Raw genomic sequence first — 27,528 nt, forward strand, 5'->3', positions numbered from 1 at the left:
GTGGTCCTGTGTCCTACTTTGCACTACGTCGACCTCAAATTCAAGGACAATCTTTACTGCATTATTTCCTTATTAAAGTGCAAAGCATCAGTGAAATAAACATCCCAGAGGAACTGATATGGCTGCAATACAATCTTAAATTTATTACATTAACAAACCATTTATGATGAGTGTCCTATTTTTTCTAGAATGGTAATAGAATTGATCTCCTGTGTCATTGCTCATTGACTTCTATGTATTGGCTTAAGAACATAAGAAATAGGAGCAGGAATAGGCAATACGACCCCTTGAGCCTGCACCGCCATTCAACAAGATCATGGCTGATCTTCGACCTTAACTCCACTGTCCCACCCAATCCCTATATCCCTTGATTCCCTTAAAGAGTCCAAAAATATATCGATCTCAGTCTTGAATATACTTAACGACTGAGCATCCACAGCCCTCTGGGGAGAATTCTAAAGATTCAGTACCTTCTGAGTGAAGAAATTCCTCATCTCAGTCCTAAATGTCCGACCCTTTATCCTGAGACTATGTCCCCTAGTTCTAGACTCTCCAGCCAGGGGTAACATCCTCTCAGCATCTTCCCTGTCAAGCCCTCTTAGAATCTTATATGTTTCAATGAGATCACCTCTCATTCTTCTAAACTTGAGAGTATAGGCCCATTCTACTCAGTCTCCTCTCCTAGGACAACCCTCTCATCCCAGGAATCAATCTAGTGAACCTTTGTTGCATCGCCTCGGAGGCTAATATATCCCTCCTTAGGTAAGGAGACCAAAACTGCACACACTACTCCAGGTGTGGTCTCACCAAAGCCCTGTACAATTGCATCAAGACTTCCTTACTCTTGTACTCCAACCCCCTTGCAATAAAGGCCAGCATGCCATTTGCCTCCCTAATTGCTTGCTGCACCTGCATATTAACTTTCTGTGTTTCTGTACAAAGACACCCAAAGGCCTCTGAACACCAACATTTAATAGTTTCTCACCATTTAAAAAATATTCCTTTTTTTAAAATGGTGAAAGTGAATAACCTCACATTTCCCCACATTATACTCCATCTGCCACCTTCTTGCCCACTCACTTAACCTGTCGATATCCCTTTGCAGACTCTTTGCGTCCTCCTCATAGAAGCTGCAGGGCTTTACTCAACACATTATAATTGGAAGTAGAATCCTTGCTCTCCCACTTATTCCCTCAGCCTCAAAGCCTGCCTCACTGTGGCCTCATTCGATGCCCTCTTCTGATATTTTAATTCACAACTTCTCCCCACAAATATGTTATTACTTGATTTGTTGCACAGTTGTACAAACTCTGGCCTGTTTCCCCATTTATTTTCCCCAACTATATGGTTCAGAAAATAAAGCCAGGAATTCAGCTAGGCTTTTCATATGGGAGGCATCTGGAGACCTCTGCACACAGGGAGTTTGGATGGTATCTGCTTTGCAATCCTGGCTGCTTGGCCCTTCTGGGAAATGTAGACCCAAAAGGTCAGAAATCAGCTGGTCAAGTGGGGACTGTGAAGTATGGAGTGGGGGAATGAGAGTGTCCTCTGATTACAGGCTGTTTAGAGACCCAGTGGGTACATCCTGCTAAGGGTATCTAAATGAAGTGAGTGAGGAACTATCATGGAGAATCTCTTTTTCTGAAATGTGACTGGGTAAAATGTGTTTGAAATTGGGCAAAAATATTACACAATGATTCCTTTTGTTATTCATCAAGTAGAAGACAACCAATTAGAAAAATGAAAAACAGACAAATACTTGACCAGTGAAGATGAATAAAATTGACTGATTGCTTGATACAGAGGAAAGATTCAACAGGTTTGACAAACAAGAAATTCAACATGCATAACATATACAAGTAGTTTTATTATAAAGATGTGTCTATTTTGAAAGCCAAGATTAAATTGAAAGCTTCAAGGATGAAGAGGCTGAGCACAACCTGCACTACCTAGTGTGGTACTGGGTCATACAAGACAAGGAGGGCCTTAAATTTAACTTCTGGCCTTCGCTAACTTATCTCAGTGTAGTCGGTACAATGGCCACAGCATCCTTGAGCTATCAGCCATTATTGCAGCTCTTGATTGTTACATTTCTACCACAGGTTACAAGTTATGAATATGGCCATCAAGTAAGGGGAAGATCAGGCTAGATGATGAAATTCTCCACAGTCAAGCAGACTGCTGACACCCAATCAAGGTTCACACATGACAAATGGGCACTTGGGCAAAGTGGAGTGGTCTGCAGGCATCCTTGAAACTGTACTCAGGTCTGAATCAGCTTTCAGGAGAAACATTGGAAAAAAGGAAATCAACGGATATGAAAATCGGGCGGTTTCTAGAATGGCGGGTGATCCGCTATGTCAGTTTTATACCCGGGTGGCAATTTGAAAATCTACCCCCATGATTCCGAGTAAGACAAGTAATGCAACTGGGGAAAGTGCCGATATTCCTTTAAAAGACATTTTGGCCACAAAGCTCCTGCATGTCCACACCTTTCATGCAACAACTTTCATTCTTTGAGCTGGAGGAGGCTCAGTGGTGCAGCTGCAAGGACTGATAACTTTTATGACAAGTGGAAAATACCATTCCTTTTGCACTGGAATGGATGAAATCTGTGTAGATGTTAATAGAATACATTGAAAATAACAGAACAGTATCAACATCAATCAAAAAAACCCCAGACACAAAGGATATAAAATTTTGTGTAAACAAACGTTAGTGCAGAGAATGGGATATTAAACCCACACCCGTAAGATTAGCATTAATGGATAATCACATCTAATGAAATAACCACTGCCTAGAGCTCCACAATACTTCTGTCTAGGAGGATGAGAAGTTGGATATGCGGTCGATAGTCTTTAGATGAATAGTCATTCTTTGCGTAAAGAAATCTACCTTTTAATTTCATTTATTATAGTCCACATACCACATGGGTGCTCTCTACACCCAGCGGAATGGGTCTAGAATGGGAGGAGATGGAAACGGAAACGTTAACTGAGTAGGTCTGGTGGGGAGGGAATTTCACTCATCTGATCTGCAAGCCCCTATACAACCCACATGGGGTTATCACCAATTTCCTTCACGACGGCCCATGATAATCCCTGCAGTCATAATTGTCTTTCCACAGGTAGAAGCTGCACTGATATTGGGATCTCCCTCAACCCAAGGAGGAAGTCAGACAATGGCTGTCTAACCTGCTGTCATGCACAAGTCTATTAACTACACCTACACCAGCGGTCAGTTATCAAGATTACTTAATATCAGGAACTAATAAGGAAGATCATGTTAGTGCAGCCATAACTAGTTCTTCCTCAGGATCAATGCCAAATGTTGGCTAGAAGCCATGTTTTCCTTCATTTACCTGTTTTCTGATACACCTACTTGAATTTTGCAGTGCTACATCAAGGCTTGTCAACCTTGACAATGAACTGTACCTTGAGCTCATTGCTCCAGATGTTACCATCTTCTCAATTCTGTCCCCATGGGAAGTGAATGCTCTTTACAGAAGGACTTGCGTTGTTCACACATCTGCTGTCTTTCTCTCTCGAGTTAACATAACCATTTTAGTCTGAATAATGTCAGTGAACCTCTGAAACTTGCATTTCTTGGTTACAAAACTGTCCATCAACAGGAGACACTAAAAGTACTCTGCACAAACATTAATCAAATAGAAATAGCTTTCTACAACCTATGAAGTCCCGAATGGCAGAAAGTATCAAAAAGTTAGAGAACATTTCTCAAGTCTTCAGAAAAATTTGGGTATGTGACCTGCCATTTTGGACGTTTTTCTCTCCTGCAGTGATAAAGATCACAAACCGACAAGAAAAGAAAAGAAATGAAGCTGTTACATAGATAAGAATGTCTTGAAGTTAACTATAAAAACAATGGGAGATTCGTGAGGTTGGTCATTGGGACTCAGGCTAATGGGATAGTAAGAAATTGAATTAAATTTTTGAAAATTGGTAATTGAAAAAAAAATTCTATAGTAAAAAAATCTGTGCTATATAATTACAGATTGTAAGATTTACAGTTTCAATACAATCTGATTTACAGTCCTAACTCATTAGGAGCAGCAAACAAGTTTTAGTAGAGGAGTTTACCTTGGTGAGGTTTGAGTTCCTCTGTTATAGGGTAGCCGCTGCAATCAGGCAGAGGTTTATCTTATCATAGAATCATAGAAAGTTACGGCACAGGACGTCATTCAGTCCATCGTGTCCGTGCCAGCCGAAAGAGCTATCCAGCTTAATGCCATTTTCCAGCACTTGGTCTGTAAGCCCTGTAGGTTACGGTACTTCAAGTGCACATCTAAGTACTTTTTAAATGAGTTGAGGTTATCTGCCTCTACCATCCTTTCAGGCAGTGAGTTTTAGACCCCCACCACCCTCTGGGGGGAAAAAAATTCTCCTCAGCTCCCCTCTAATCCTTCTACCAATTACTTTAAATCTACGCCCCCTGGTCACTGACCCCTCTGCTAAGGGAACTAGGTCCTCCCTATCCACTATCTAGTCCAGTCATAATTTTATATACCTCAAGTAAATCTCCCCTCAGCTTCCTTTGTTCCAAAGAGAAACAACCCCAATCTTTTCTCATAGCTAAAATTCTCCAGCCCTGGCAACATCCTCATAAATCTACTCTGTACCCTCTCTGGTGCAATCACATCTTTCCTGTAATGTGGTGACCAGAACTGTACGCAGTACTCAAGCTGTGGCCTAACCAATGTTTTATACAGTTCTAGCATAACCTCCCCGCTCTTGTACTCTATGCCTCAGCCAATAAAGGAAAGTATCCTATATGCCTTTTTAACCACCTTATCTACCAGTCCTGTTACCTTTGGAGATCTGTGGACATGCACCTCCAAGGTCCCATCGTTCCTCCATACCTCTCAGTATACTCCCATTTATTGTGTACTCCCATGCCTTGTTTGCCCTCACCAAATGCATTACATTACAATTCTCTGGATTGAATTCCATTTGCCACTTTTCTGCCCACCTGACCAGTCCAATGATATCTTCCTGCAGTGTACAGCTTTCCTCCTCACTACCAACCACTCAGTCAATTTTTGTATCATCTGCAAACTTCTTGATCAAGCTCCCCACATTCAAGTCCAAATCATTAATATATACCACAAAAAGCAAGGGACCTAGTACTGAGCCTTGCGGGACCCCACTGGAAACAGCCTTCCAGTCGCAAAAACGCCCATCAACCATTACTCTTTGCTTCCTGCCACTGAGCCAATTTTGGATCCAACTAGCTACTTTCCCTTGGATCCCATGGGCTTTTACTTTTTTTGACCAGTCTGCCATGTGGGACCTTGTCAAAAGCCTTGCTAAAATCCATGTACACTACATCAAACGCATTACCCTCATCGACCCTCCTTGTTACCTGCTTAAAAATTTCAATCAAGTTAGTCAGACACGACCTTCCCTTAACAAATCCATGCTGACTGTCCTTGATTAGCCCGTGCCTTTCTAAATGATGTGGAGTATCACCAGGCATTGTTCTGTGATTTTCAAATGCGAAGGATTCGAAAATGTCATTTCCATACCGTTCACCTGACGAAGGAGGAAGCCTCCGAAAGCTTGTGGAATTTAAAATAAATTTGTTGGACTATAACTTGGTGTTGTAAAATTGTTTACAATTTCTAAATGATGATCATGCTGTCCCTCAGAATCAATTCCAATAACTTGCCCAGCACCGAGGTTAGACTGACTGGCCTATAATTACTCGGTCTATCTCTTTCTCCCTTTTTAAACAATGGTACAACCTTAGCAGTCCTCCAATCCTCTGGCACCACGCCTGTAGCCAGGGAGGATGGATTGGAAAATTATGGTCAGAGCCTCCGCTATTTCCTTCCTTGCTTCTCCTAGCAGCGTGAGATACGTTTCATCCGTTTCATCCAGGCCTGGCAATTTATGTACTTTCAAAGATGCTAAACCCCTTAATATTTCCTCTTGCACGATGTTTATCCCATCCAATATTTCACACACCTCCTCCTCAACTACAATCTCTGCATCATCCCCCTCTTGTGTGAAGAGACACAAAGTATTCATTAAGAACCACACCCACAACTTCAGCTTCCACACATAGGTTACCCTTTTGGTCTCTAATAGGCCCTACTCTCTCCTTAGTTAACCTCTTGCTCTATGTATTTATAAAACATTTTTGGGTTTTCGTTAATTTTACTTGCCAGTATTTTTTCATGCCCTCACTTTGCTTTCCTAATTTATTTTTTAATTTCATCCCTGCACTTTCTATACTCCTCTAGGTTTTCTGTAGTATTGAGCTCTTGGTGTCTGATATATGCTTCCCTTTTTTGCCTTATCTTACCCTGTATGCTCCTAGTCATCCAGGGGGCTCTAGATTTGGCAGTGCCACCCTTTTTCTTTGTGGGAACATGTTTACTCTGAACCCCTTGAATCCCTCCCACTGATTTACCTTCAAGTAGCTGTTTCCAGTCCACTTTTGCTAAATCACTTCTCAGCTTAGTAAAATTGGCCGGTCCCCAATTTAGAACTTTTATGCCTGTTCTATTTCTGTCCTTTTCCATAACTATGCTAAATCTAACTGAATTACGATCACTACCACCTTGAATCCCTCCCACTGATACTCCTTCCACCTGCCCAGCTTCATTCCCTAAAACTACATCCAGAACTGTCCCCCCGCTTGTTGGGCTTGCTACGTACTGGCTAAAAAAGTTCTCCTGAATGCAATTTAAGAATTCTGCGCTCTCTATGCCTTTTGCAATGATTGTATCCCAGTTAATATACTTTTGACCTTATGGATTTTGTGAAGGGAAGAAATTTTAGTGCTGGGGAATGGGACATTATTCATTTCAGACAATCAGTATCAGCACTCCCAGGTTAGGCACAGCATGGGCAGATATGGGGAAAATCTCCCTTGTCTGCCCCAAGCTCAGAAGAGGATCTGCTGTACTAACAACTGTGACATTATTCCATTTCCCACACAATGATCCTTTGGCCTTTTTCAATGCGAATGACAATTTTGTGCCAACTAGTGGACAAGTAGGGGCAAATTCTGAAATGTCGAGTTATGCCCACTGGGAACTGCATTGGGATTGCTGAGGTTTATAATAAGTTGGTTGCTGACAACGTTTGGTTCTATATAGCGTGTTATTAATAGGATGTGTATAAAACAAATTACATTTTCAGTTTATTATTAAATAATCGTAATTGCTTTATTAAGATAAATCCAGAAGTTAATGAAAATAAATATAAAACTAATTGGATAGGCTCTGTACTGTCTCTAGTTAAGTTAAACACAGATGTTTCATTTAGTGTCACACTGGGCTGCATAGTCAGGGCACAGTGTTTCATTGTAGACCATTCCCCTAACAATTACTGAACCCCCCCCCACCCCGCCCCCTCCACCTCTTCTGGAACTGAGGGCTAATAGATTAAAATCAGTTATTTCTAATGAAACAGAAAAACATAAATAACTTTAAAATTGGCAAAAGACTTGCTCAATACCAGCACAATGTGGACTAGGGTCATGATCTCAAATCTGCCCACCTGTCCTCGTGAGGAGGTTCTGTAGACAGCATTGATCACAGCATGTTTGAGAACACCTCTCTGTGGTAGCAGCTTTAAATTCTGCAGTCTGTGATGTTCTAGTGTCCAGTGAAGAGAGCTGTGCAGAGGAGAGGGGTCCAGAATGAACAGAAGGTAATTGTGAGGCTAAAGTATTCAGTACTTAAAATATGGATTCAAAGAAACAGTAAGTTCTATCTGCTGTGTAACAGAAAGGCCAGCGAGTTAAGCTGCACCCAGGCAACTGCTAGGCCAAGTGCAGAAGTAGCCTGGGCTGACTCGCACTCCAATTTATCCTCCTCCACCACGAGCACCTAGCCACCCCTTCTCCAAATCAGCTCCAACCATGATTAGGATCTAGCCTGTCGAGAATGTCCCACGTCAATACAGAGGTCATCAAGACAAAAGATCTCAGTACTGGCAAGTGAAACCTTTTTGCCAAATTTTAAAATCAATGAGTGTTGGCATCCAGCTCTCTTAGATCGCATCAGGTACAGCACAGCTAGCGCAAAGTAAAGCTCCCTTACTCTGCCCCAAAATGTGTACCATAACCCTTCCTTCCTTTCTCTACACCACCCCACCCCTGTCCCTACGCCATCGTTGCGAATTCTTCCACTCCCTAGTGATTTTGCCAAATTTTATGCCAATTAAAGCCAAATCAGCAGAGATGTGTGCTCTGGACTTATATAAGCTGATGGAACTGTTGTTAAGATTACCCACATTTACTTCACATATAGGACCATTCTAGCTAAAAGAAAGGAGGTTTGCATCCCATCAGACTGGCGGCATTCAAGTGTGAAAGTTCTTATTTTTTTCTGTAATTAACATAAGACCTGGTATACAAGTCATACTTAAATACAGATTTTCATAAGCTGGGGGTGCAAATGATAATTAACTTTTGCTGCTCAGCTATTGAATGTGTTTTTTGTCTTTTATGCCATAAGAGTTTCTGTGCTTTCCAAGAAAATCAGTAATCCAGTTGTAGCTGAATTTGCAGGAAAGGAGTAGAATGGTGCTGACTTTTCAGCATTAGATTCCATATCCCTCCAAATATTAATATGAACACCATAAAGGGGTGGCAGCCAGTCTCTGCAATTCAATTAAAAAAAAAATTAAAATGTCACTGTAAGAATATTCAAAAAGTGGCTCACATCAACATGAGGGGGATAAAATAGTGTTTAAAGCTGATCGATGGCAGCAGTTCTATCCAGTGCACGTTACGATGGAGGTTAGATACAGTTGCCATCTTGGTCATTAACCCATCGTCAACGACTAGTTGACATTTTAAGGCAGGCCATGGCCAGGTAAACTGCAGAGAGTTTAAAATTAAATGTCAAAATGAATGCACGTATTCAGAAATTAACCGCTCTTAGTTTCTTCTCCTCTTCCTCAGTGAGTGGCTCCTCCTTCAGCAGTCGGCTGTGCAGCTTGTGGTGCTTGCCGATACCAAGTTTAGGCAGCCCACGGTTCAGCCCCTCCAGCAGAACACAGGCCTTGCAGAGCTTCTGGCTGGAAATGTAACCACAGCGGGTGCAGGTGCCCTGTGTGGGCATCTTCACATCCTCCTTCACAGAAAGGTTCTCTCCCGAGTGAATCACATCCATAATGGCACTGGCCCGGATAGACTCCAGGTCTTTCAGGAAAGCACGGGCATAGCCCCGGTATGCGTTAGGGGAATACACACATTCCGTGGAGAAGTAGTCCAGTTTCTTGAAGTAAGCATACAGCACAATCTCTTTCTCATAAGCGTACTTGAGTGGTTTGCAGCGAGGGATGGCCCCCTCGCTCCCCGTGGTGATCGAGGTGCAGCGGCGAAGTCGAGCAATGTCTCCACGCAGGAAGTTCATCAGGACAGTCTCGGCAACGTCATCGGCGTTGTGACCTGGCAGAAGGGGGAGAAAGGACACTGTTAACTCTTCAACCCACAGATACACTCACTTATTAATGGACAGACAGCACGCAACTCAACAAGCCGGCTGAGTGCAGAAGACACAGCAAAGGCTATGGGCACCAATAACATCCCGGCTGTGGTGCTAAAGACCTGTGCTCCAGAACTAGCCGCGCCTCTGGCTAAGCTATTCCAGTACAGCTACAACACTGGCATCTACCAAACAAAGTGGAAAATTGCCCAGGTATGTCCTGTCCACAAAAAGCACGACAAATCCAATCCGGCCAATTACCGCCCCATCAGTCTACTCTCAATCATCAGCAAAGTGATGGAAGGTGTCGTCGACAGTGCTATCAAGTGGCACTTGCTCACCAATAACCTGCTCACCAGTGCTCAGTTTGGGTTCCGCCAGGACCACTCGGCTCCAGACCTCATTACAGCCTTGGTCTAAATGGCGAAGATTAACCCTTTTTAGTACTGAATGTCTTTTGGAACTTGCACATTTGTTACCTGCCAAAAATGTTTTTTTTTGGCAGGTAACAAAAGAGCTGAATTCCAGAGGTGAGGCAAGAGTGACCTCCCTTGACATCAAGGCAGCATTTGACAGAGTATGGCATCAAGGAGCCCTAGTAAAATTGAAGCCAATGGGAATCAGGGGCAAAACTCTCCAATGGCAAAACGCTCCAGTGGCTGGAGTCACACCTAGCACAAAGAAAAATGGCAGTGGTTGTTAGAGGTCAATCTTCTCAGCCCCAGGGTGTCGTTGCAGGAGTCCCTCACGGCAGCGTCCTAGGCCCAACCATCTTCAGCTGCTTCATCAATGACCTTCCCTCCATCATAACGTCAGAAGTGGGGATGTCCGCTGATGATTTCACAGTTTTCAGTTCCATTCGCAACCCCTCAGATAATGAAGCAATCCGTGCCCGCATGCAGCAAGACCTGGACAACATCCAGGCTTGGGCTGATAAATGGCAAGTAACATTCATGCCAGACAAATGCCAGGCAATGACTATCTCCAACAAGAGAGAGTCTAACCACCTCCCCTTGACATTCAACGGCATTACCATTGCCGAATCCCCCACCATCAACATCCTGGGGGTCATCATTGATCAGAAATTTAACTGGACCAGCCATATAAATACAGTGGCTACAAGAGCAGATCTTGTAGCCACTGTATTCTGCGGCGAGCGATTCACCTCCTGACTCCCCTAAGCCTTTCCACCATCTACAAAACACAAGTCAGAAAAGTGATGGAACATTTTCCACTTGCCTGAATGAGTGCCACTCCAACACTCAAGAAGCTTGACAACATCCAGGACAAAGCAGCCCGCTTGATTGGCACCCCATCCACCACCTTAAGCATTCATTCCCTCCACCACCAGCACACTGTAGCGTGAACCATCTACAAGATGCATTCCAGCAACTCGCCAAGGCTTCTTCAACAGCACCTCCCAAATCCACGACCTCTACCTACCAGAAGGACAAAGGCAGTAGGCGCATGGGAACACCACCAGCTGCATGTCCCCTCCAAGTCACACACAATCCTGACTTGGAAATATATCATCGTTCCTTCATCGTCGCTGGGTCAAAACCCTGGAACTCCCTATCCAACAGCACTGTGGGAGAACCTTCACCACATGAACTGCAGCGGTTCAAGACGACGGCTCACCACCACCTTCTCAAGGGCAATTAGGGATGGGCAATAAATGCTGGCTTTGCCAGCGACGCTACATCCCATGAATGAATTAAAAAAAGCCACTGCACTTCAAGGAAAAACTAATTCATTTTGTAAAAGGCTTTTGAGATGTTTTGAAATAATGTGTTACATAAGTGCAATTATCATCAACTTAGAAGGGATCATGTCACAAGTGGGGCAAGTTCAGCTAATCCAGTACTCTGCACCCACAGTGCTCTCCCAAGATCCACATCCTTATTTTCAAATCCATCTATGGCCTTATTCTTCCTATTTGGGAACTTTTTTCTAGTCACTCATCCCATCCCAAATCCCTCCATTCCTGACTCCAGATTACTCTCGTCCCCCAGCCTCTTCACACCACCTTCAAGAGGCTGCACTTTCAGCCATTATGTCTTGCCCTCGAATTCTCTTCCAAACAATCTTGCCTTGGTGCCTATTTTCCTGCCATCAATGTATCCTGAAATCTTTGTCCTCACCGGTGCTTTTGGTCTCTTGCCCACTCCGCCCAACTTTCTTCACTTCTCGGTCTCCCTTTGTCAAGCGGTCAGAGACATTCTTTTGCCATATAAAGGCAAGTTGTTGTATTGATCCTTTTTTTTCTCCTCACTCTTAAGTGCCACAATACTGGAGTTCATATACACTGCCACAGCACCTCCTTTTCTCCCAATACAGTCTCTGCCAAACAATTTATATCCTTCCAGCTATGTATCCCATTGATCGGAATCATTCCACCATATCTCTGTGATGCTAATGATGTCCAATCTATTAACCCATGCAAGATCTTTCAAATCATACATCTTATTTGTCAGGCTTCTTGCATTAATGCAAACATAGCAACAATGCTTTTTACTGTTCCCATTTACTCTTAACACTTTTACTTTGTTTATCTCCTGCCCTCAGCCACCTCAGTGATTGACTTTGGGAACATATCATGTTAAAGGTGCCATATAAGTGCAAGCTGTTGTTGTCAAAAACAGTGGGTCACTGAGTGGTACAATATGGATGTATACCAGCGATTCTCCAAACAGCCAGCTCCCCCCACTATCATGGGGAACCAGCAAGCAAAGGCACTTCTCTATGAGGGGAGGGGGGGAAAAAAAGAGGGAAAAAAAGTTAATGGAAGTCTTATATCAAGCTATTGTCACACAGCTCTAAGTAGTTAGCACAACATGGTACTGGCAGAAACTTGGAAGCAGATCACCTTACCAACAAAGGTCTCAGACTAACAAAATACGATAGGTTAAAAACAAAGGGGAGTAAAGAAAAAGTTTTAGTAAGACTTGTGGAGTGTCAACCATTCTGAAATATTGAAACTCCTGAAACGGGCAACATCTGAAACATGTAGAGAAGAGCTTTACTCAAAATCTCATGGTAACGGAGATGAGGTGGGGTTGTCAGGGAGCAACATTGCATTCCCTTATGGAATGGGACTGGTCCCAGTGGATATTTGGAAATCACTGTGTCATGAAGTATAAGTTTGTGTGAGTGGGCCCAGATGAATGGGAAGTCGCTGCTGCATTACCTGTGCAGACCTTGTCTACTTTCAGTATCATGGCCCCACGGTCAAGAGCTTGCCGTCTGAAGACCCCACAGAACGTGCAGTTATTCTTCAAACCAACTTTCTTCACAATCTGGTCCATTGTCCAACCATACAGCTCTTCATAGGAAACGATCTTGAGAGGGAGATTGTACTGTTGCTGGTTTCTCTTTACCGTCTCTAAGGAGTCATCACGATATCCACTGATTCCTTCATCCACGGAGAGCAGTATCAGATTTAACCCGTAGTTATACCGCTCATTTAAGACTTTCAGAACGTGAGCCAGAACGGTTGAGTCTTTCCCACCTGAAGCACCAATTCCAACGGTCTCTCCCCTCTGGAAAAGCTTTGCACATGTGATTGTCTGATGAGCCTCCTCTTCAAATGCCCAGAAAAAGCACTCTTTGCAAAGGGAGTGGCCGGTTTTGGGCCGCCTGAGGACTGCCGCCTTCTTATCACAGCTGCTACAGGGAACAGGCATGTTGGAGCTGATCTGAAAGAGCAAATAAAATGAAATGATTGTTGGCTGCACTTCACACATGCCCAAAACAGTTATTTCAATTAAGCCTGATCATTTGTATAAATTTACAGTAAAATGGAGCTGGATTACATAGTACATCCCTCACACCATATCCTTTTCGTTACTAAAAGCATCCCTTCCCCCACAGCAACCCAAGAATTTATTTTAGCACACCCTGAGTAGCAGGGATGTCATAAATCTAGATTGTGATGTTCCATCATTCCCTAAACCTCAGATTGGGGAGGAGCACGAGAAACTGAGCAAAATAATCTATCCATTCCTAAATAATGATCTTGATCCATAGGGCTCAAGAGCACAAGGAGGTTTCCTCTCCATCACTTAGGGCCAGGACTTCATTTTACTTTCAGTTATTTGACTTGGTTTAAGAGGGACCTCAATTTAACCTTTCGCCTGAAGGACAGCATCTCAGATAATGCAGCACTTCATCGGTACTGCACTGAAGTGTCAGCCTAGATTATGTGCTCAAGTCCTAGAGAGGGCTTCAACCCACAACTTTCTGACTCAGGTGCAAGAGTGCTATGACCGAGCCAAGCAAACACACTAACTCTAGAAGAATTACAGTGAGGTAGACAATGTAGTGCTAAAACGTTATATATGATTTTCAGCACAATTTGCGGTATTTCTTCCATGCTAGTACAATCTTAAGTTGAACTCTTCACACTGAGATGAAGGCCGGAAGTCAGCAAAACTGAAATTTGGGATAGTTTTAAAGATAACATGGAGATGCAATCAGTTGGAATCTATTGATTAAAGAGACACTAATGGAAATAGGAGTGTGTCCAGAATCTGGAAGAATGATTTAATAAGCCACATCCCAAAGGCACTTAACATACAAGTGTTACTCAATGAAATTGCTGGAGCCTGTCATATCCATGAGCATCTGCCTTGGACAAAGTTTTGTCAGCCCAAAAATTTATAGGATGTTTCTAGGTCTAAAAGAAATGTAATTAGTGGCCTGTTAACCTGGAGAAACAAAGAAGCCATCTTGCATCTAACCAAACAAGCAACTCCAGCAAGTCCTTGAAGTAAATTTTGGACAGTTAAACTTATTGAACAGTTTGTGTAAGCTTAGTTAAAATTCTGGTCTTGAAAAATGATTAACAAGATCTTTCATCTTTGGGTATAATTCATCAAGAATCAGACTTACAGAAGACAGGCCAAGGAAGATTTGTTGATCAGGTCTCCAATTGGACAGTCAGTTATTGGCACCAATCCCTATTCGTGTGCTGACCCGGTTTGATTTTGAGAGAGTCTGCTTCATAACGTGGGCCTGGTTTTGGGAGTTTGTCCCTACGGGAAAAAAAGTGTGTTGGGCATTCACCGAGGGAAGGGAGGAAAATAAACAGAAAAGAGCAGCTCACAAGGGGTGCAAGTGATTTATTTCAAGGGATGCAAGTGGCCACATACGGGGACAAAAATCTTGGTAGCCTTTACAAAGGTTACTGTTTGAGTAACAAAAAGCTGGCAAAACAAAGTGGATGACACAATAAATGTGGAGGCAGGAAACTGTCTTTGGGCTAGGGTCATAGTGCACAACACTGCAACCCCATGTCAGACAGCTGGCGATGTGTAAGTGGTGCTGCAAGAGGGAATAACAAGGAAATTGCCACTCCAGGGCACCATCCCCATAGAATAACACTGCAAGATACCTGGAGAGGTGCAGGCAGAGAACTTGAGTGCTCACCATTGTTGCCAATGGCAGTGCTTGCCCTATGATGCATCTTAGATGCAGGTGCCCTTACAGATGGTGCAGCTCAGTTACTGCTTCCCCAGTGATTTATAGCATCTGCAGGCAGAGATTCCCTGGCAATTCCAGGTAAGCGTGCCTTTGTCTGTAAATGCAGGAACCATCAGATGGGTGAACTCTACCTCTGGGGCAGACTGGCCTGGCTGGCATCCCTCTGTTACTCCTCCTCTTCTTCCAATAAACATAAGCAAAAAGGGTTTCCCATGGGCCAATACTATGGACATTCAAAAAAGATTGTCACAAAGCTGCCTGAGCAACTAGACGACCTTGCATTTCTATAGCGTCTTTCCTGACCACAGGGTGACCCAAAGCACTTTACAGCCAATTAAGTACTTTTGAAATGCTGGTGGAGGGATAAATATTGGCCAGGACACCGGGAGAAATCCTCTGCTCTTCTTCGAAAAGTGCCGTTGGATCTTCTGCGTCCACCCAAGAGGACAGACGGTTTAACGTCTCATCTGAAAGATGGAACCTCCAATAGTGCAGCTCTCCCTCAGCACTGCACTGAAATGTTAGACTAGGTTATGTGCTCAAATCACTGGAGTAGGACTTGAACCCATGACCTTCTGACATGGGAGAGAGTGCTACCTCTGAGCCACGACTGACACAAGTAAGTGCTGAGAGGGTAAAAAAGGAAAAACAGCAACGAATGTTTTTATAAGCCTCTTTAAAAGCACTTCCGCACATAACACAACCCTAATACACATTTTATATGGGTGGTTTTATGACACAGCGCTATTACGATGGAAAGCTAAATAATGACATCAGGGCTTCATTCAAATATTGCAACTAGAAAACTGGTAGTTGCTACTGGCGTCACTTGAAAACCCGCTGGAAAATTAAGGTCTTCAACAGATCAAGATGATAGCCATATTTTCTGCTCAAGCTAGGATGGCTCCTTGGGCTGAATCAAGTAGACTTATGCTCCACCCAAATGTGAGTGGATATATTATAATGGTATCCAAATAATGGAGGTGTCACCTGATGTATTTTACATCCGTTGCACCATAGCAATGATGAATGGAAGAAATATCAGTTTGTCCCTGGCTATGCACAGTGGACGGCAGTAATTAAATTTAAAAGGTCCAAAAAAACATGCAACCAGGACAATTGATCGCATACGCTAAGGTGTCTTTTTTGACATTTTGAATTTTTTTTTATTATTGTCAGGCGCTCAAAACCTGTTGCATCATTCCCCGCATTCTCTTCCCGGTGGATTCTTTGGCTGAGGCCAGGAAGTCGAACTAAACATGCAAAGTGGCTGGATGCTGGGGGGGAATGGGGAAGATCAGCTTGAGTTAAGGGCACATCCTGTGCCAGTGAAGATGTGCCAGAATTATGCAACATTGGAAAATCCAGGCCCACGTGTTCCTAATTTAAAACCAATATAAGCAGCTCAGAGCAAAACTAACATTGCTTCCTACCACTTCCAATAAAAAAAGCACAGCACATAGTTTAATCCTTGATCTAAACTTTGAACTATTTGTAAGTTGAGGGCAGCTAATGCTGTACTGCTATTACAAGGGGGAAACAAGGTTATTGTTTCGTGTGCAATCATTGCTTTGATAATTACATTATCTTTGCATGCGACTTACTAGTAAAGGGAAGATTGTCCAATATCAGTGTACCCGGAAATGTGCAGGCACATTCCACATTACAGATACAAAGAGGGGACTACCCAGTATTTTCCAAGGGCCCCCTCATTTAAACAATTATTCAGTGTTCCCAGCGCGGATTGTGCCCTGCACTGGGTGTGCACGGGCAAGGAAAATCTGAAGGAGCAGTTCAAAATGGCAGCTGCACTTCCCTTGTGCAGCACCTCATTATTTTAGCCTTATTATTGCTGAGCTGCTGAAGGTGTCAGAGGAGTCCGCCACATCCCAGGGAAGAGGGAACACTGCGCCCTTTTTAGATGAAGTCCTAGAAGTTATGCTGTAGAAACTAAGGAAAGGGAAGTTTGTTATTTTAAGTATGGAGGGGCACCTTCCTCAGAAGGCAGTTGCTGGGCTGATGGCAGAGGTCAATGCAGTGCCACAGGTCAACATCCCAGATGCAGAAGAAATTTAACACCTTCAAGAAATTTGCCATGGTAAATATGTTAAGTTTACTCTTTCCACTGCTCTTGTATGACATGGCAGTAACACCCACTTTCAGCAGCTGCATCTTTACATGGGAGGCTTGGTGATTTTTTGGGATCCTTTGGCTATGTAACATTGTCACAAGGCAACCAATCTTCATGCTACGCACACCTTTCAAACTCCAAAGAAACTTTTCAACAATAATGGGTGAGGCCACAGAGGTCTCCAACACTCACTTGTACACTGCATGTTCTGGTTTTGGAAAGCAGAGGCCAACTGCATAGCAATGGCAGGTCTCATGACATGTCAGTACTTCTCAAACCTCTTCAGAATTTCAGGAAAAAGCATACAGCAGGAAGGGAAGGAAAGGAATAAAAACTGGTAAACACACACCTAACATGCAACCCTGAACTTTTAGGAGGGGTTAAACCTGAAAACTGTGGCGCCACTTTGGTCAGCCTACTGCAAATGCCAAACCTGCATCTCCAGGCTAGTACCCATTAGTGCAACTTTTTCTTCCCTCAAATGAAGTTGTCACAGACTCAGGCTTTGTCATAGGGAATTTAGCAGTAATCACAACATCATAGCACGCCGTGTTTTGACTAGTGAAATGTGTTACAAGGAGTAACTTGCAAATTGCAATAATGCATCTTTCCATTGTATTTCTATCGGTATAGCTAAGGAGCAGCTTGCGGTGCCTCAAGACTGAATGGTGAACTAGTTTAGAACCATCGTCCCTTTTTGTCATTTAATCACTCCTGCCCTCCACCTCATTTGCATCAATCTTGTGATGGTTGCTTAAAGGCACTATATAAATGCAAGTTGTTGTTGTAATACAGGATGACATTAGGAAGATGAAGGCAGAGTGGGCTAATTACTTCCCACTATAACAAGGTGAATATTCCCATATGCCAAAACTGCAAGTATTTCTACTTAAACTATTTGTAACTAATTTAGTTACAAGCATAGCAAATCAGGCAGGATATCTAGTGATGACAGCATCACTCTGGGCTATGAAAAAACACAAGCGTACACTGGTATCTCAGGCCATACCAATATTAGTCCATGAATAAACTAAGTTATGATCATTGCCACAAGAGGATACAGATCAACGGCTACAGCACCTGGATGTCATGTAATCTATAAGATTATAGGATAGTAACTGACAGGCAAAATATGTAAAAACATTTGAAGTACACAATGATGCACTGATGGTACCCTACTTCTGTTGATATTATGCAGTTTGTTTGTACGGCAAACTTAGTGACCCTGCAAAGTTCCAGTATAACTCTGGAGCTGACCTTATTCCAGAAACTCGAGGAGTCAGATTCAAACCGCTTGGGTTCGACACTACAGGGTAGTGTTTCAACTTCACTGCCTGGGCAGTAATCTAGTGGGGAAGATTGAATGTCCTCTATAGGATCCACCTGATTTTCATTAACTTGAAATGAATAGAATCCAAATCAGACAAGTTCTGTAAAAAGGCAGACAATCCACTGCATTAGGTTATCACGCAGGCAGCGCGAGTAAATCTTCATCATTGTTACAAAGCTTCATGCTGGGAATGTATACTGTCTCATCTGAAAGATACCACCTCCGACAATGCAGAACTCCCTCAGTACAACAACTTGCATTTACATACTGCCTTTAACCTAGTAAAACATCACAAGGTGCTCCACAGAAGTGTTAACAGTACTGCTTTAAAACATTAGCCTAGTTTGTGTGCCAAGTCTGCAGTAAGGCTTAAAGCCACAATTTTCTGACTCGGGGACAGAGTTACCAATGGAGCCAAGCTGACGCTTTAAGACTTAGGAATCTTAGCAGAATTGAATAATCAACACATCTAACCAGTGCAGAGCAGCAATCAATAAAGCTTGTAGTGTAGGCTTCAGGATTACTAGTCCAATAACTACACTCATCACGTTTTTTTAATCCTCGGTATTGTTTTTTTCCTCAACTTTAACCAGTTAGCTTAACGTCAGTGGTAGCAAAGATGCTAGAATCTTTGCTAAAGGATCAGATTACAAAGCATGTACAGGGGGAGATTGTAATAAAAAAGTCAGCATGGATTTCAAATAGGAAGATTATATTTTACCAGCCTTCTGAATTATGTTATTTCTTCAAAGAGTAGACAAGGGCAAGGCAGTGGATGTGGTATATATGGAATTTCAGAAAGCCTTCAATAAGGTGTCACATAAGAGACGTGCGACAAAGGTCTGGGCCAGGTAGCAGAATGGATTGAAAGATAGTTACAAAATAGAAAACAGGGGGTAGGAGTTAAAGCAAGTTTCCCAGACCCACAAAAAGTGCGAAGTGATGTCTCGCAGGGATCCGTGCTGAGAATAGAATAGAATAGATGGATGGATGGATATGGGGGCAAAGTGGGAAGAGGTAATTAAAGGAGGCTCGTGTGGAGATCAAACACCGGCATTGACCAGATGGGACCAATGAACTGTTTCTATGCTGTAAATTCTAGTAATATCTGTAAATACCAAAACTACTTAGTGGAGACAAGGCTGTCAATATATAGGGCAAGAGGAGAGTTCAAAGAGTTATCAGACAACAGAGGCCTCACACCCTAAGCGGCTCCATCTACACTTCTCTCTCACACACACCGTGTAACCAGGCCCGCTTCGCCACAGCTCCCACCACCAGGCAGGATCTGTCGCTTCTTCTTGGGAGCGGCCTCCAAACCCAGGAGCCCCACCACGCGCGAGTCCCAGGGCCCATTCCCCAGAGGAAGGCAGGCCTGCACAGCGCGTCAGTCAGAAATGTCAATCTTATCCGCCAGTTGGCGGCCTTACGCCGCCCGCCATACCTCAAATATCCCGGATCGCCACCGACTCCTCCGCGGCCAGGGCCAGGAGGCGGGGCTCCGTCTGGAACCGCTCTTCCTTTCTATTGGTCAGTGAGACGGCGCGGGCGCTTTATTAGATCACGTGATCCTGGCGATTTGACCAATGGTAGCAGCTCCAGGCTTCGCTCGAGCGCTCGGTGTTGCGGTGCATGGTGGGAGTTGTAGTGTTTCCATAGCAGCGCCGTCCGGCTGTCAAAGGTAGAACTTGGCTTCCAGGCCTCGCCGAGCTGGATAAGGTAAGTTGCAGGAGTGGGTGGGGATCTTTTGCCATTGGAAAGTGTGCGGGGCCTTCGGAGTCTGGCAGTCTGGAGAGGAACTGACAGCTAATCTGACCTTGGGGCTGTTGCTGCAACAACAACATGCTGGCAAGTCTAGAACTAGGGGGCATAGTCTCAGGATAAGGGGGTCGGCCATTTAGGACTGCGGTGAGGAAGAATTTCTTCACTCAAAAGGTTGTGAATCTTTGGAATTCTCTACCCCAGAGGGCTGTGGATGCTCAGTCGTTGAGTATATTCCAGGCTGAGACCGACAGATTTTTGGACACTAAAGGAATCAGGGGATATGGAGATAGGGTGGGAAAGTGGAGTTGATGTCAAAGATCAGCCATGATTTTATTGAATGGCTGAGCAGGCTGGAGGGGCCCTATGGCCTACTCCTGCTCCTAATGTTCTTAAACAGAAAGAGCGACTTCGGGAGTACTGGGGAGAGTCAGAGCCAGTGAAGATCGCTCATTTCCCTGGCCACTTGTTTACTGTTTTCATGGAGAATGGCGAGTAGGGGGAATGCGATCCCCAGAACACCAGTAAAAATTCCATGTAATCTCAGTCAGGGTAAGGGAGGAACAGGTGACTTTGGACCTATGGCTCCCAAAACTCTGCACCACTAGAATTGTCCTCAAGTCATGTCTGGGACTGTTGTAGACTAATTGATAGAGATTGATCGCTGCGATTAGTCAGCAACTCCATTTCGCATCACGCAAACCAGATGCACCTTGGTCTTTTTTTGTCTATTGTAAACAATTTCACAACACCAAGTTATAGTCCAGCAATTTTATTTTAATTTCACAAGCTTTTGGAGGCTTCCTCCTTCCTCAGGTGAATTTTGTGGAAAATTTTTTTGTCTAGCAATTCCTATGTTCCTAAACCAGTGAACCTGCTTGTTTCGGTTTTAAAATGTGCTCTAGTCTGATGCAAGAGAAACAGGAACGGTGTTTGTCTTGTGGAGGCCCCCATGCACAGGTTGGGTTTGGGGCCCCTACATTTTACTAATCAGCGACACTAAATACCTACTTAATCTGGTGTCAAACCTGCACATGTACAATCGTGAAAAGGCGTGCTTTTAAAAGGTAATATAAAAATAGTTGACAAAATGATCAGGGATCAGCTATTACCATTGTGGCATTGTCCTTTTACTCGATCTGCTTGAATCCCTAACAGGCTCGTGACCCCGTATAATGGCACAGTTTACACGGTCCCAACTCTTCAATAAAGGACACTGGATTTGCAAACTGTCACTTCAGTTTATTACAAGTGTTGACAACCCTTTTGGGATTACCCAGGTTTGTCAGATCCAAGAATACTCATCACATAAATGTGGAGGAGCTCTCCAATGTTACAGTGGGTAAAGACTCCAATATCTTGCTAAATCAGAGGATTAAACCATGGACTTTCCTGGCATGTATATATCACGCTGGTGCTGTATTTACCAAAACATACTTTTTCATTGTGTATGTCTAGTGTATAAACTAATCTTCATTCTCCTAGATCACAAGCAGTCAAAGCATCTGTGATTTCTGAATTTTACTATTAAATGGACAAGACAGTACAAGAAGATCTTGCGCCTATAGTTGTGCAGATCACTCACTGCAGAGAACAGCCGACCATCAAGACTACATACAGGCGCTCTTTGCTGTTTCTGTTTGTACAGGAGCTGTTTCTAAGCACCATATGTGTTTTCCCAGAAATTTGGTTTCTACTCATGGTTATAGGCACTATTACTTGAGTATTGATTATGTTTATTCCTAGATGCAGTTGCTGCCTGTATTTGCGGTTGCTGAGAAATACCTGTTTTTGAAGCGAACCTACAAGAACTACAGTTCAATCGCTGCATGCAATTTGGCGTTTGTTCCTTCTAGCCCTCCTTTGGACTCTATCGAGTTGGAGGAACTTCAAGAGTTTGTGTTTCAGTCCAAGAAGCTGTTTGTGCTGACCGGAGCAGGGGTGTCGACAGAGTCTGGTATTCCCGATTATCGCTCTGAGGGTGTGGGGCTCTACGCTAGGACAGCAAGGCGTCCCATTCAGCACTCTGAGTTTGTCCATAGTGCCAAGGGCAGGCAGAGGTACTGGGCACGGAATTATGTTGGATGGCCACAGTTTTGTTCTCGCCAGCCAAATGTGGCGCACAATGTTTTGAGTAAATGGGAGAATCTGGGAAAGCTCCATTGGCTGGTAACTCAGAATGTGGATGATTTGCACACAAAGGCAGGAAGCCAGCGCCTGACAGAGCTTCACGGCTGTTCTCACAGGGTGATCTGTCTTGGCTGTGGAGACATGACGTTTAGGACTCATCTTCAAGAAAAATTTGCAGCTCTGAATCCTGGCTGGACTGTAGAAGCACACGGAATAGCTCCAGATGGAGACGTTTTCCTGACCGACAAACAAGTTGAGAATTTTCGCGTTCCCTCATGTGAGAGGTGTGGTGGCATCCTGAAACCTGATGTCACCTTTTTTGGAGACACTGTGAACAAAGAGAAAGTGAATTTTGTCTATGAGCGCATGGCTGAGTCTGATGCAGTTCTGGTGGCAGGCTCTTCTCTGCAGGTGAGTGGCTGACATTACCAAACACCTTTAAGGTAGGGCTGTCTAACCTGTGGCCCCTGAGCCCTGACTGTCCAGCCTGGAAGCCAAGGTGGCTCAGTTGCATTTATGTTTATATTTCTAGGTTTGTCCTGTTTGAATTTAATGGGCCTGGAGGTTTATAAAGGGCTGCTCTTTGACTCATTGGTGAATATATCCTAAATCAGAACACCAAAATCTGTTAGTATTAACAACTTGGGATATATGCAGATTAATGGGAACTTGTACTTAAACTTTGTATGTGTGGCTCCTGAAGCTCCAGGGTTCGCAACTATTCAGCCTACAGAGACAAAACCTTGGACACCCCCTACCCTTAAGGGAGACATTCAGTGAAACACAGTAACAATAATGGTTCTAATGGTGCTAGTTACTAAGGATATAACATTCTGATTTCCAACTTTTATGTCTTCTAACTCCAGTCGTTCTGTATTCCTGGTTGTAATGAGCTTCTGACTGTTCTCTCTATGATGTACACTGTGTGGTTTTAGAATTAAACAAAAATTCTCTTAATTTACACAGATATATTAAAGGCTTTCACTTAGCTACATAAATATGAAACATGGAAGAGACAAACGAAAATCCCATCGGAGAGAAGAGCAGAACTTCAAGGGTACCTTGTTCACTTTCATTGCTTTCTGTTTCCCTTCTCATGTTTGATCAGGTTTCTTCTAAAACTCGCTTTCACAGCCACATCGCTTTCCTCAGCAACTGTCTCCAGCAGACGAAAGGTCTTCGACCTGAAACGTTAACTCTGTTTCTTTCTCCACAGATGCTGCCTCACTTGCAGAGCTTTTCCAGGATTTTCTGTTTTTATTTCAGATTTCCAGCATCCGCATTATTTTGCTTTTGATTTAGTATATATAGTGAATACTTGCCTGGAGCATGGTGCTGTTCAGGTATGAAGCAACCTTGCTTGTGTAACAAACACTATTGCACTTTTCTTAACAAGGAACATAACAATGGGTCTCGGTGATATGCTTGTTCGAGAGTCTGTAAATTAATGCTGGCATTTCATTTCCCATATAAGTTGGGACATCACAAGTCATTTTTTTTGTTGAAAGTTTCAGAAATTGCAAACTCATTCTCTGAGGTAAGAGGCTAACTGGTTCAGGGGTCTGCTTATATCGTATGTAGGAATAGTCTTCACCTCCTGCCTTTGGGTCGGGTTCAAATCCACCCTTCTGCATCACACATGCCCAGGTAGTTTATAAATGAACATTGCTGATTCTTGTTGTTTTCCATAAATAGGTGTATTCTGGATATAGGTTCATCATTGCAGCCTATGAGAAGAAATTACCAACTGCATTACTGAATATTGGGGTTACCAGAGCAGATACACTGGCCACTCTGAAAATCAGTGCTCGATGTGGAGAGGTGCTGCCGTGTATTCTTCCCCTTTGATCTTGTAATGCTGCAGACTGGAAAACTCCCCGCTACTGGTAATATTAAAGAATTATGATTTTATTACGAAGAACAGATTATCCGTGTATCAGTAGTGCGAAGTATAGGAGGCTGTAGCTCCTCTTTCAGGGACTGATAGTGGCACACAGCTCACATAACAATAAATTACTATTGTTAAAGTACAATGATTAACGTGGTAGGTACTCCCCTAACCACTACTGGTTTGTTTCTGCACGTGTCACTGTTCTGTTGTGCATTGATTTAACATGTGAATAGTGGACATTTGGAACAGAAGGTAGTTGGAGTGAATTGACACATTTTAAAAATTGGATTAGTATCTGTTGAAAAGGGGGGGGGATTGAGGATTATAGACACATTAACATTACTGCTTGATTTTTTTTTGAGATGTGATAGGGATGGTCCTTAAAATAGGGAAACAAAAGGTGGGGAGGGGAGGATTCCATGGTATAATAATCGTACATAGACTCGGATGGAGTGAGCTTAATGAGCCTTCTCTCTCTCTCTCGACTTTATATATTTAATAGCAAGCTCAGCTGGGAAGCTCATCTGTTTTAATATTCACCTGTTTTGAACTCAGCACACAAACAAATTCTTGTAATTAACGATGAAATTTAAGTATTTCTTTCTATGTGTTGGTCTAATAGATGTGGCAGTTTAAAGCAGAACAATATGAGATGTTGAATTATCCCACATTCATCAAAGATCTACCTCTAGTGGAACGTGAGTAGTTGAATCAAGTTAAAATGCAGCAGAATGAAGTCACAGTGCACACAATGACCACTAGGAAGGTGTTCACTTATCTGAACAGCAGCCTTAAAGAGACAGGCCACACTAAACACTGCATCTGAACATCACAAATGACCTCCAGCTCTCAGACTACCCTTGAGCAATGCCATGGAAGATCATCTGGTATTTTAATAAACTTTTATGTACAATATACAAGGAACACTTGGAAGGGTAGTAGCTGAGGGTGAGAAAACATGACATTTGTGGTGCTAGTAGTACCTGTGAGTTTTTATCCCTAACCTCTCACTCACAGCTATATTTTCCATACACACAGGAAGTTTCTAGTCTTTATAAAGATCCAGAATACTTTCCTGAGAAATGGAGTATAATCACTACGAAGTTGTTGAAGATTCCCTTTAAGTATATGGGAGGAAAAGATATGTGTCCCATGAAGTCTATTCATTCAAACAGGTCACATACAATTCACAATAAATACTGTGGCTACAAGAGCAGGTCAGAGGCTGGGTATTCTGTGGCGAGTGACTCACCTCCTGACTCCCCAAAGCCTTTCCACCATCTACAAGGCACAAGTCAGGAGTGTGATGGAATACTCTCCACTTGCCTGGATGAGTGCAGCTCCAACAACACTCAAGAAGCTCAACACTATCCAGGACAAAGCAAGCCCGCTTGATTGGCACCCCATCCACCACCCTAAACATTCACTCCCTTCACCACCGGCGCACTGTGGCTGCAGTGTGTACCATCCACAGGATGCATCGCAGCAACTCGCCAAGGCTTCTTCGACAGGACCTCCCAAACCCGCGACCTCTACCACCTAGAAGGACAAGAGCAGCATGTACATGGGAACAACACCACCTGCACGTTCCCCTCCAAGTCACACACCATCCCGACTTGAAAATATATCGCCGTTCCTTCATCGTCGCTGGGTCAAAATCCTGGAACTCCCTTCCTAACAGCACTGTGGGAGAACCGTCACCACACGGACTGCAGCAGTTCAAGAAGATGGCTCACCACCACCTTCTCAAGGGCAATTAGGGATGGGCAATAAATGCCAGCTTCGCCAGCGACACCCACATCCCATGAACGAGTTTAAAAAAAAAGATTGCCATGCACTCTCCCCAATTTATTTAACTACATAAGAGTTCAATAATCATAAGCCCTTATGTTAATATCAGAATCTTTTATATATTCCCAACTGTCAAACATGTGATCTAAATATTTTAATATTCATGTGTAAATATTTTATGGGAATATTCATTTTATTTATAAATGAAATAATTCCATTAAAAAAAAATCTCAAAACAGACACTTTTTACAACAGCTTTTGTTTGGCACTTTTAACACACAGACAAGGTACAAACAAGTGTCACAGCCTCCCCATTGAACATGTTCTGTATTCAACATAACCTCATCAGTGATTCAGCAAAGCAGCAGGAACCTAGGATTAATTTTGCAAGAATCATTGACTGAGATGCTGTGTCAGGAGCTGAGCCATGCACTTACTGTAGGGTGACTGGCAATCCTAGCCTATTTCCCCTACCTTACCTGTTGGGACAGGCTAATTCTAGCTCTCCAACTCTTTTCAAGGCTGAGATCAGCTAACTCTGCACAGTCCAGAAATCCTCCCGGTCTTTATGGCTTAGCTCACTACCTTAATACATCTTACAAGCAATAATCAGGACTTTTGTAATAAATATTTGACCAGTGAATGCATACCTGCATCCTCCAGGAAAATAGATTGTTTTGTAACGTGAAAATAATAAAATTCATTTTCAAATTCTGGGGTTGAGATACTGTACTGGAGCATTAATTGAACTGCCTTTCCGTCATCCTCTCCATACAATTCCTCTGATCTTATTCCTTGTTAATAAGGGGACTCTTGTTTGTGTTTGTGGGGGAGGGAGTGCTATGTTGACTTGAGGGTAGTACGTTTACATTTCCACATTGCTGTTCAACTACAACACAGCAAACCCCTTAAGAACCATGTAAAAGTGAAAAATCGTATGGTGTTCATGCAATTTGGGTTCTCAATTTATTGCCCAATCCAGAATCTGACAGGAGCAGGGTTTGGCTTGGAATAAATTCATTTTTTTTTTGTTTATGTTCTCTCTTCAAATCTTTCCTCTCAATTTCCTCCCACTTAAATTTATGATCTTCGAATATTTATGTCCAAAGTTGCGTATTTCTCTGGGACTCAGCACTTACTGGGATCAGGCATCCTGCAAATATACTCACCAGTAGATAACTAAAATTGCATGATATTATGTAAGTGTTAAGGTTGTGCACTTTTGTTTATGACCAGCTTTAAAAAAAATACTTGAATTCTACATTTTTTTCAAGCATTTCTGCTCAAAAATTGTTACAACACCCATAAATTTCAAACTGTATGTGTACAGCCTATTCTGTCAACCTTGCTGTTATCAGTCGTGCTGTACTCAACTAAGTATACCCGTTGCTCATCTTGTCAGGTTGTCAAAGGTAGATTGCGAAATTAAATTAAAGGGTTTGACAGTTGAAAAGCAATGGCAAACATTTAAAGAAATATTTCAATATTCTCAACAAATATACATTCCATTTGTAACATGATTTCCCTTTCATAAAACCATGTGGACT

At 43.0% G+C, this 27,528-nt stretch overlaps 2 protein-coding genes across 5 annotated transcripts; one reads left to right on the forward strand and one right to left on the reverse strand.

Annotated features, from left to right (window-relative positions):
- Positions 1–1,849: 1,849 nt before the first annotated feature.
- Positions 1,850–19,923, reverse strand: ctu1 (cytosolic thiouridylase subunit 1 homolog (S. pombe)). Of its 3 annotated transcripts, none has more exons than XM_068005577.1 (3): positions 19,853–19,923; positions 12,654–13,161; positions 1,850–9,429 (listed from the first exon to the last, which is right to left on the reverse strand). In XM_068005577.1, the coding sequence occupies exons 2-3, from the start codon at positions 13,147–13,149 to the stop codon at positions 8,900–8,902; spliced, it is 1,026 nt and encodes a 341-aa protein (XP_067861678.1). In that variant the 5' UTR covers positions 13,150–13,161; positions 19,853–19,923; the 3' UTR covers positions 1,850–8,899. The 3 variants fall into 3 exon arrangements, with proteins under 3 accessions (XP_067861678.1, XP_067861680.1, XP_067861679.1); XM_068005579.1 differs by lacking the exon at positions 19,853–19,923 and adding an exon at positions 17,271–17,334; XM_068005578.1 differs by lacking the exon at positions 19,853–19,923 and adding an exon at positions 14,357–14,452.
- Positions 19,924–20,048: 125 nt separating this feature from the next.
- On the forward strand, positions 20,049–26,706 carry sirt4 (sirtuin 4). 2 transcript variants are annotated; one of them, XR_010967177.1, is made up of 4 exons: positions 20,049–20,127; positions 21,916–22,710; positions 23,266–23,356; positions 23,995–24,066. XR_010967177.1 is itself a non-coding variant. In XM_068005580.1 (4 exons), exons 2-3 carry the CDS (start codon positions 21,916–21,918, stop codon positions 24,145–24,147), a joined length of 948 nt encoding a protein of 315 aa, XP_067861681.1. In that variant the 5' UTR covers positions 20,049–20,127; the 3' UTR covers positions 24,148–24,185; positions 24,813–26,706. The 2 variants fall into 2 exon arrangements, 1 of the variants encoding a protein (XP_067861681.1); XM_068005580.1 differs by lacking the exon at positions 23,266–23,356 and adding an exon at positions 24,813–26,706 and having other exon boundaries at positions 23,995–24,185.
- Positions 26,707–27,528: the final 822 nt, after the last annotated feature.

This window comes from Heptranchias perlo, chromosome 25 (assembly GCF_035084215.1).
Source record: "Heptranchias perlo isolate sHepPer1 chromosome 25, sHepPer1.hap1, whole genome shotgun sequence".
Taxonomy (NCBI): domain Eukaryota; kingdom Metazoa; phylum Chordata; class Chondrichthyes; order Hexanchiformes; family Hexanchidae; genus Heptranchias; species Heptranchias perlo.

What these genes read in the sequence shown, in the direction of transcription:
- ctu1 (XM_068005577.1), bottom strand. Translation starts at nt 13,149, where the DNA reads ATGCCTGTTCCCTGTAGCAGCTGTGATAAGAAGGCGGCAGTCCTCAGG. An exon ending in AGTAGACAAGGTCTGCACAG is followed by an intron (nt 9,430 to 12,653) that starts GTAATGCAGCAG and finishes CCCTTCTGCCAG; the next exon opens with GTCACAACGCCGATGACGTT.
- sirt4 (XM_068005580.1), top strand. Translation starts at nt 21,916, where the DNA reads ATGCAGTTGCTGCCTGTATTTGCGGTTGCTGAGAAATACCTGTTTTTG. An exon ending in TGGCAGGCTCTTCTCTGCAG is followed by an intron (nt 22,711 to 23,994) that starts GTGAGTGGCTGA and finishes TTCCATAAATAG; the next exon opens with GTGTATTCTGGATATAGGTT.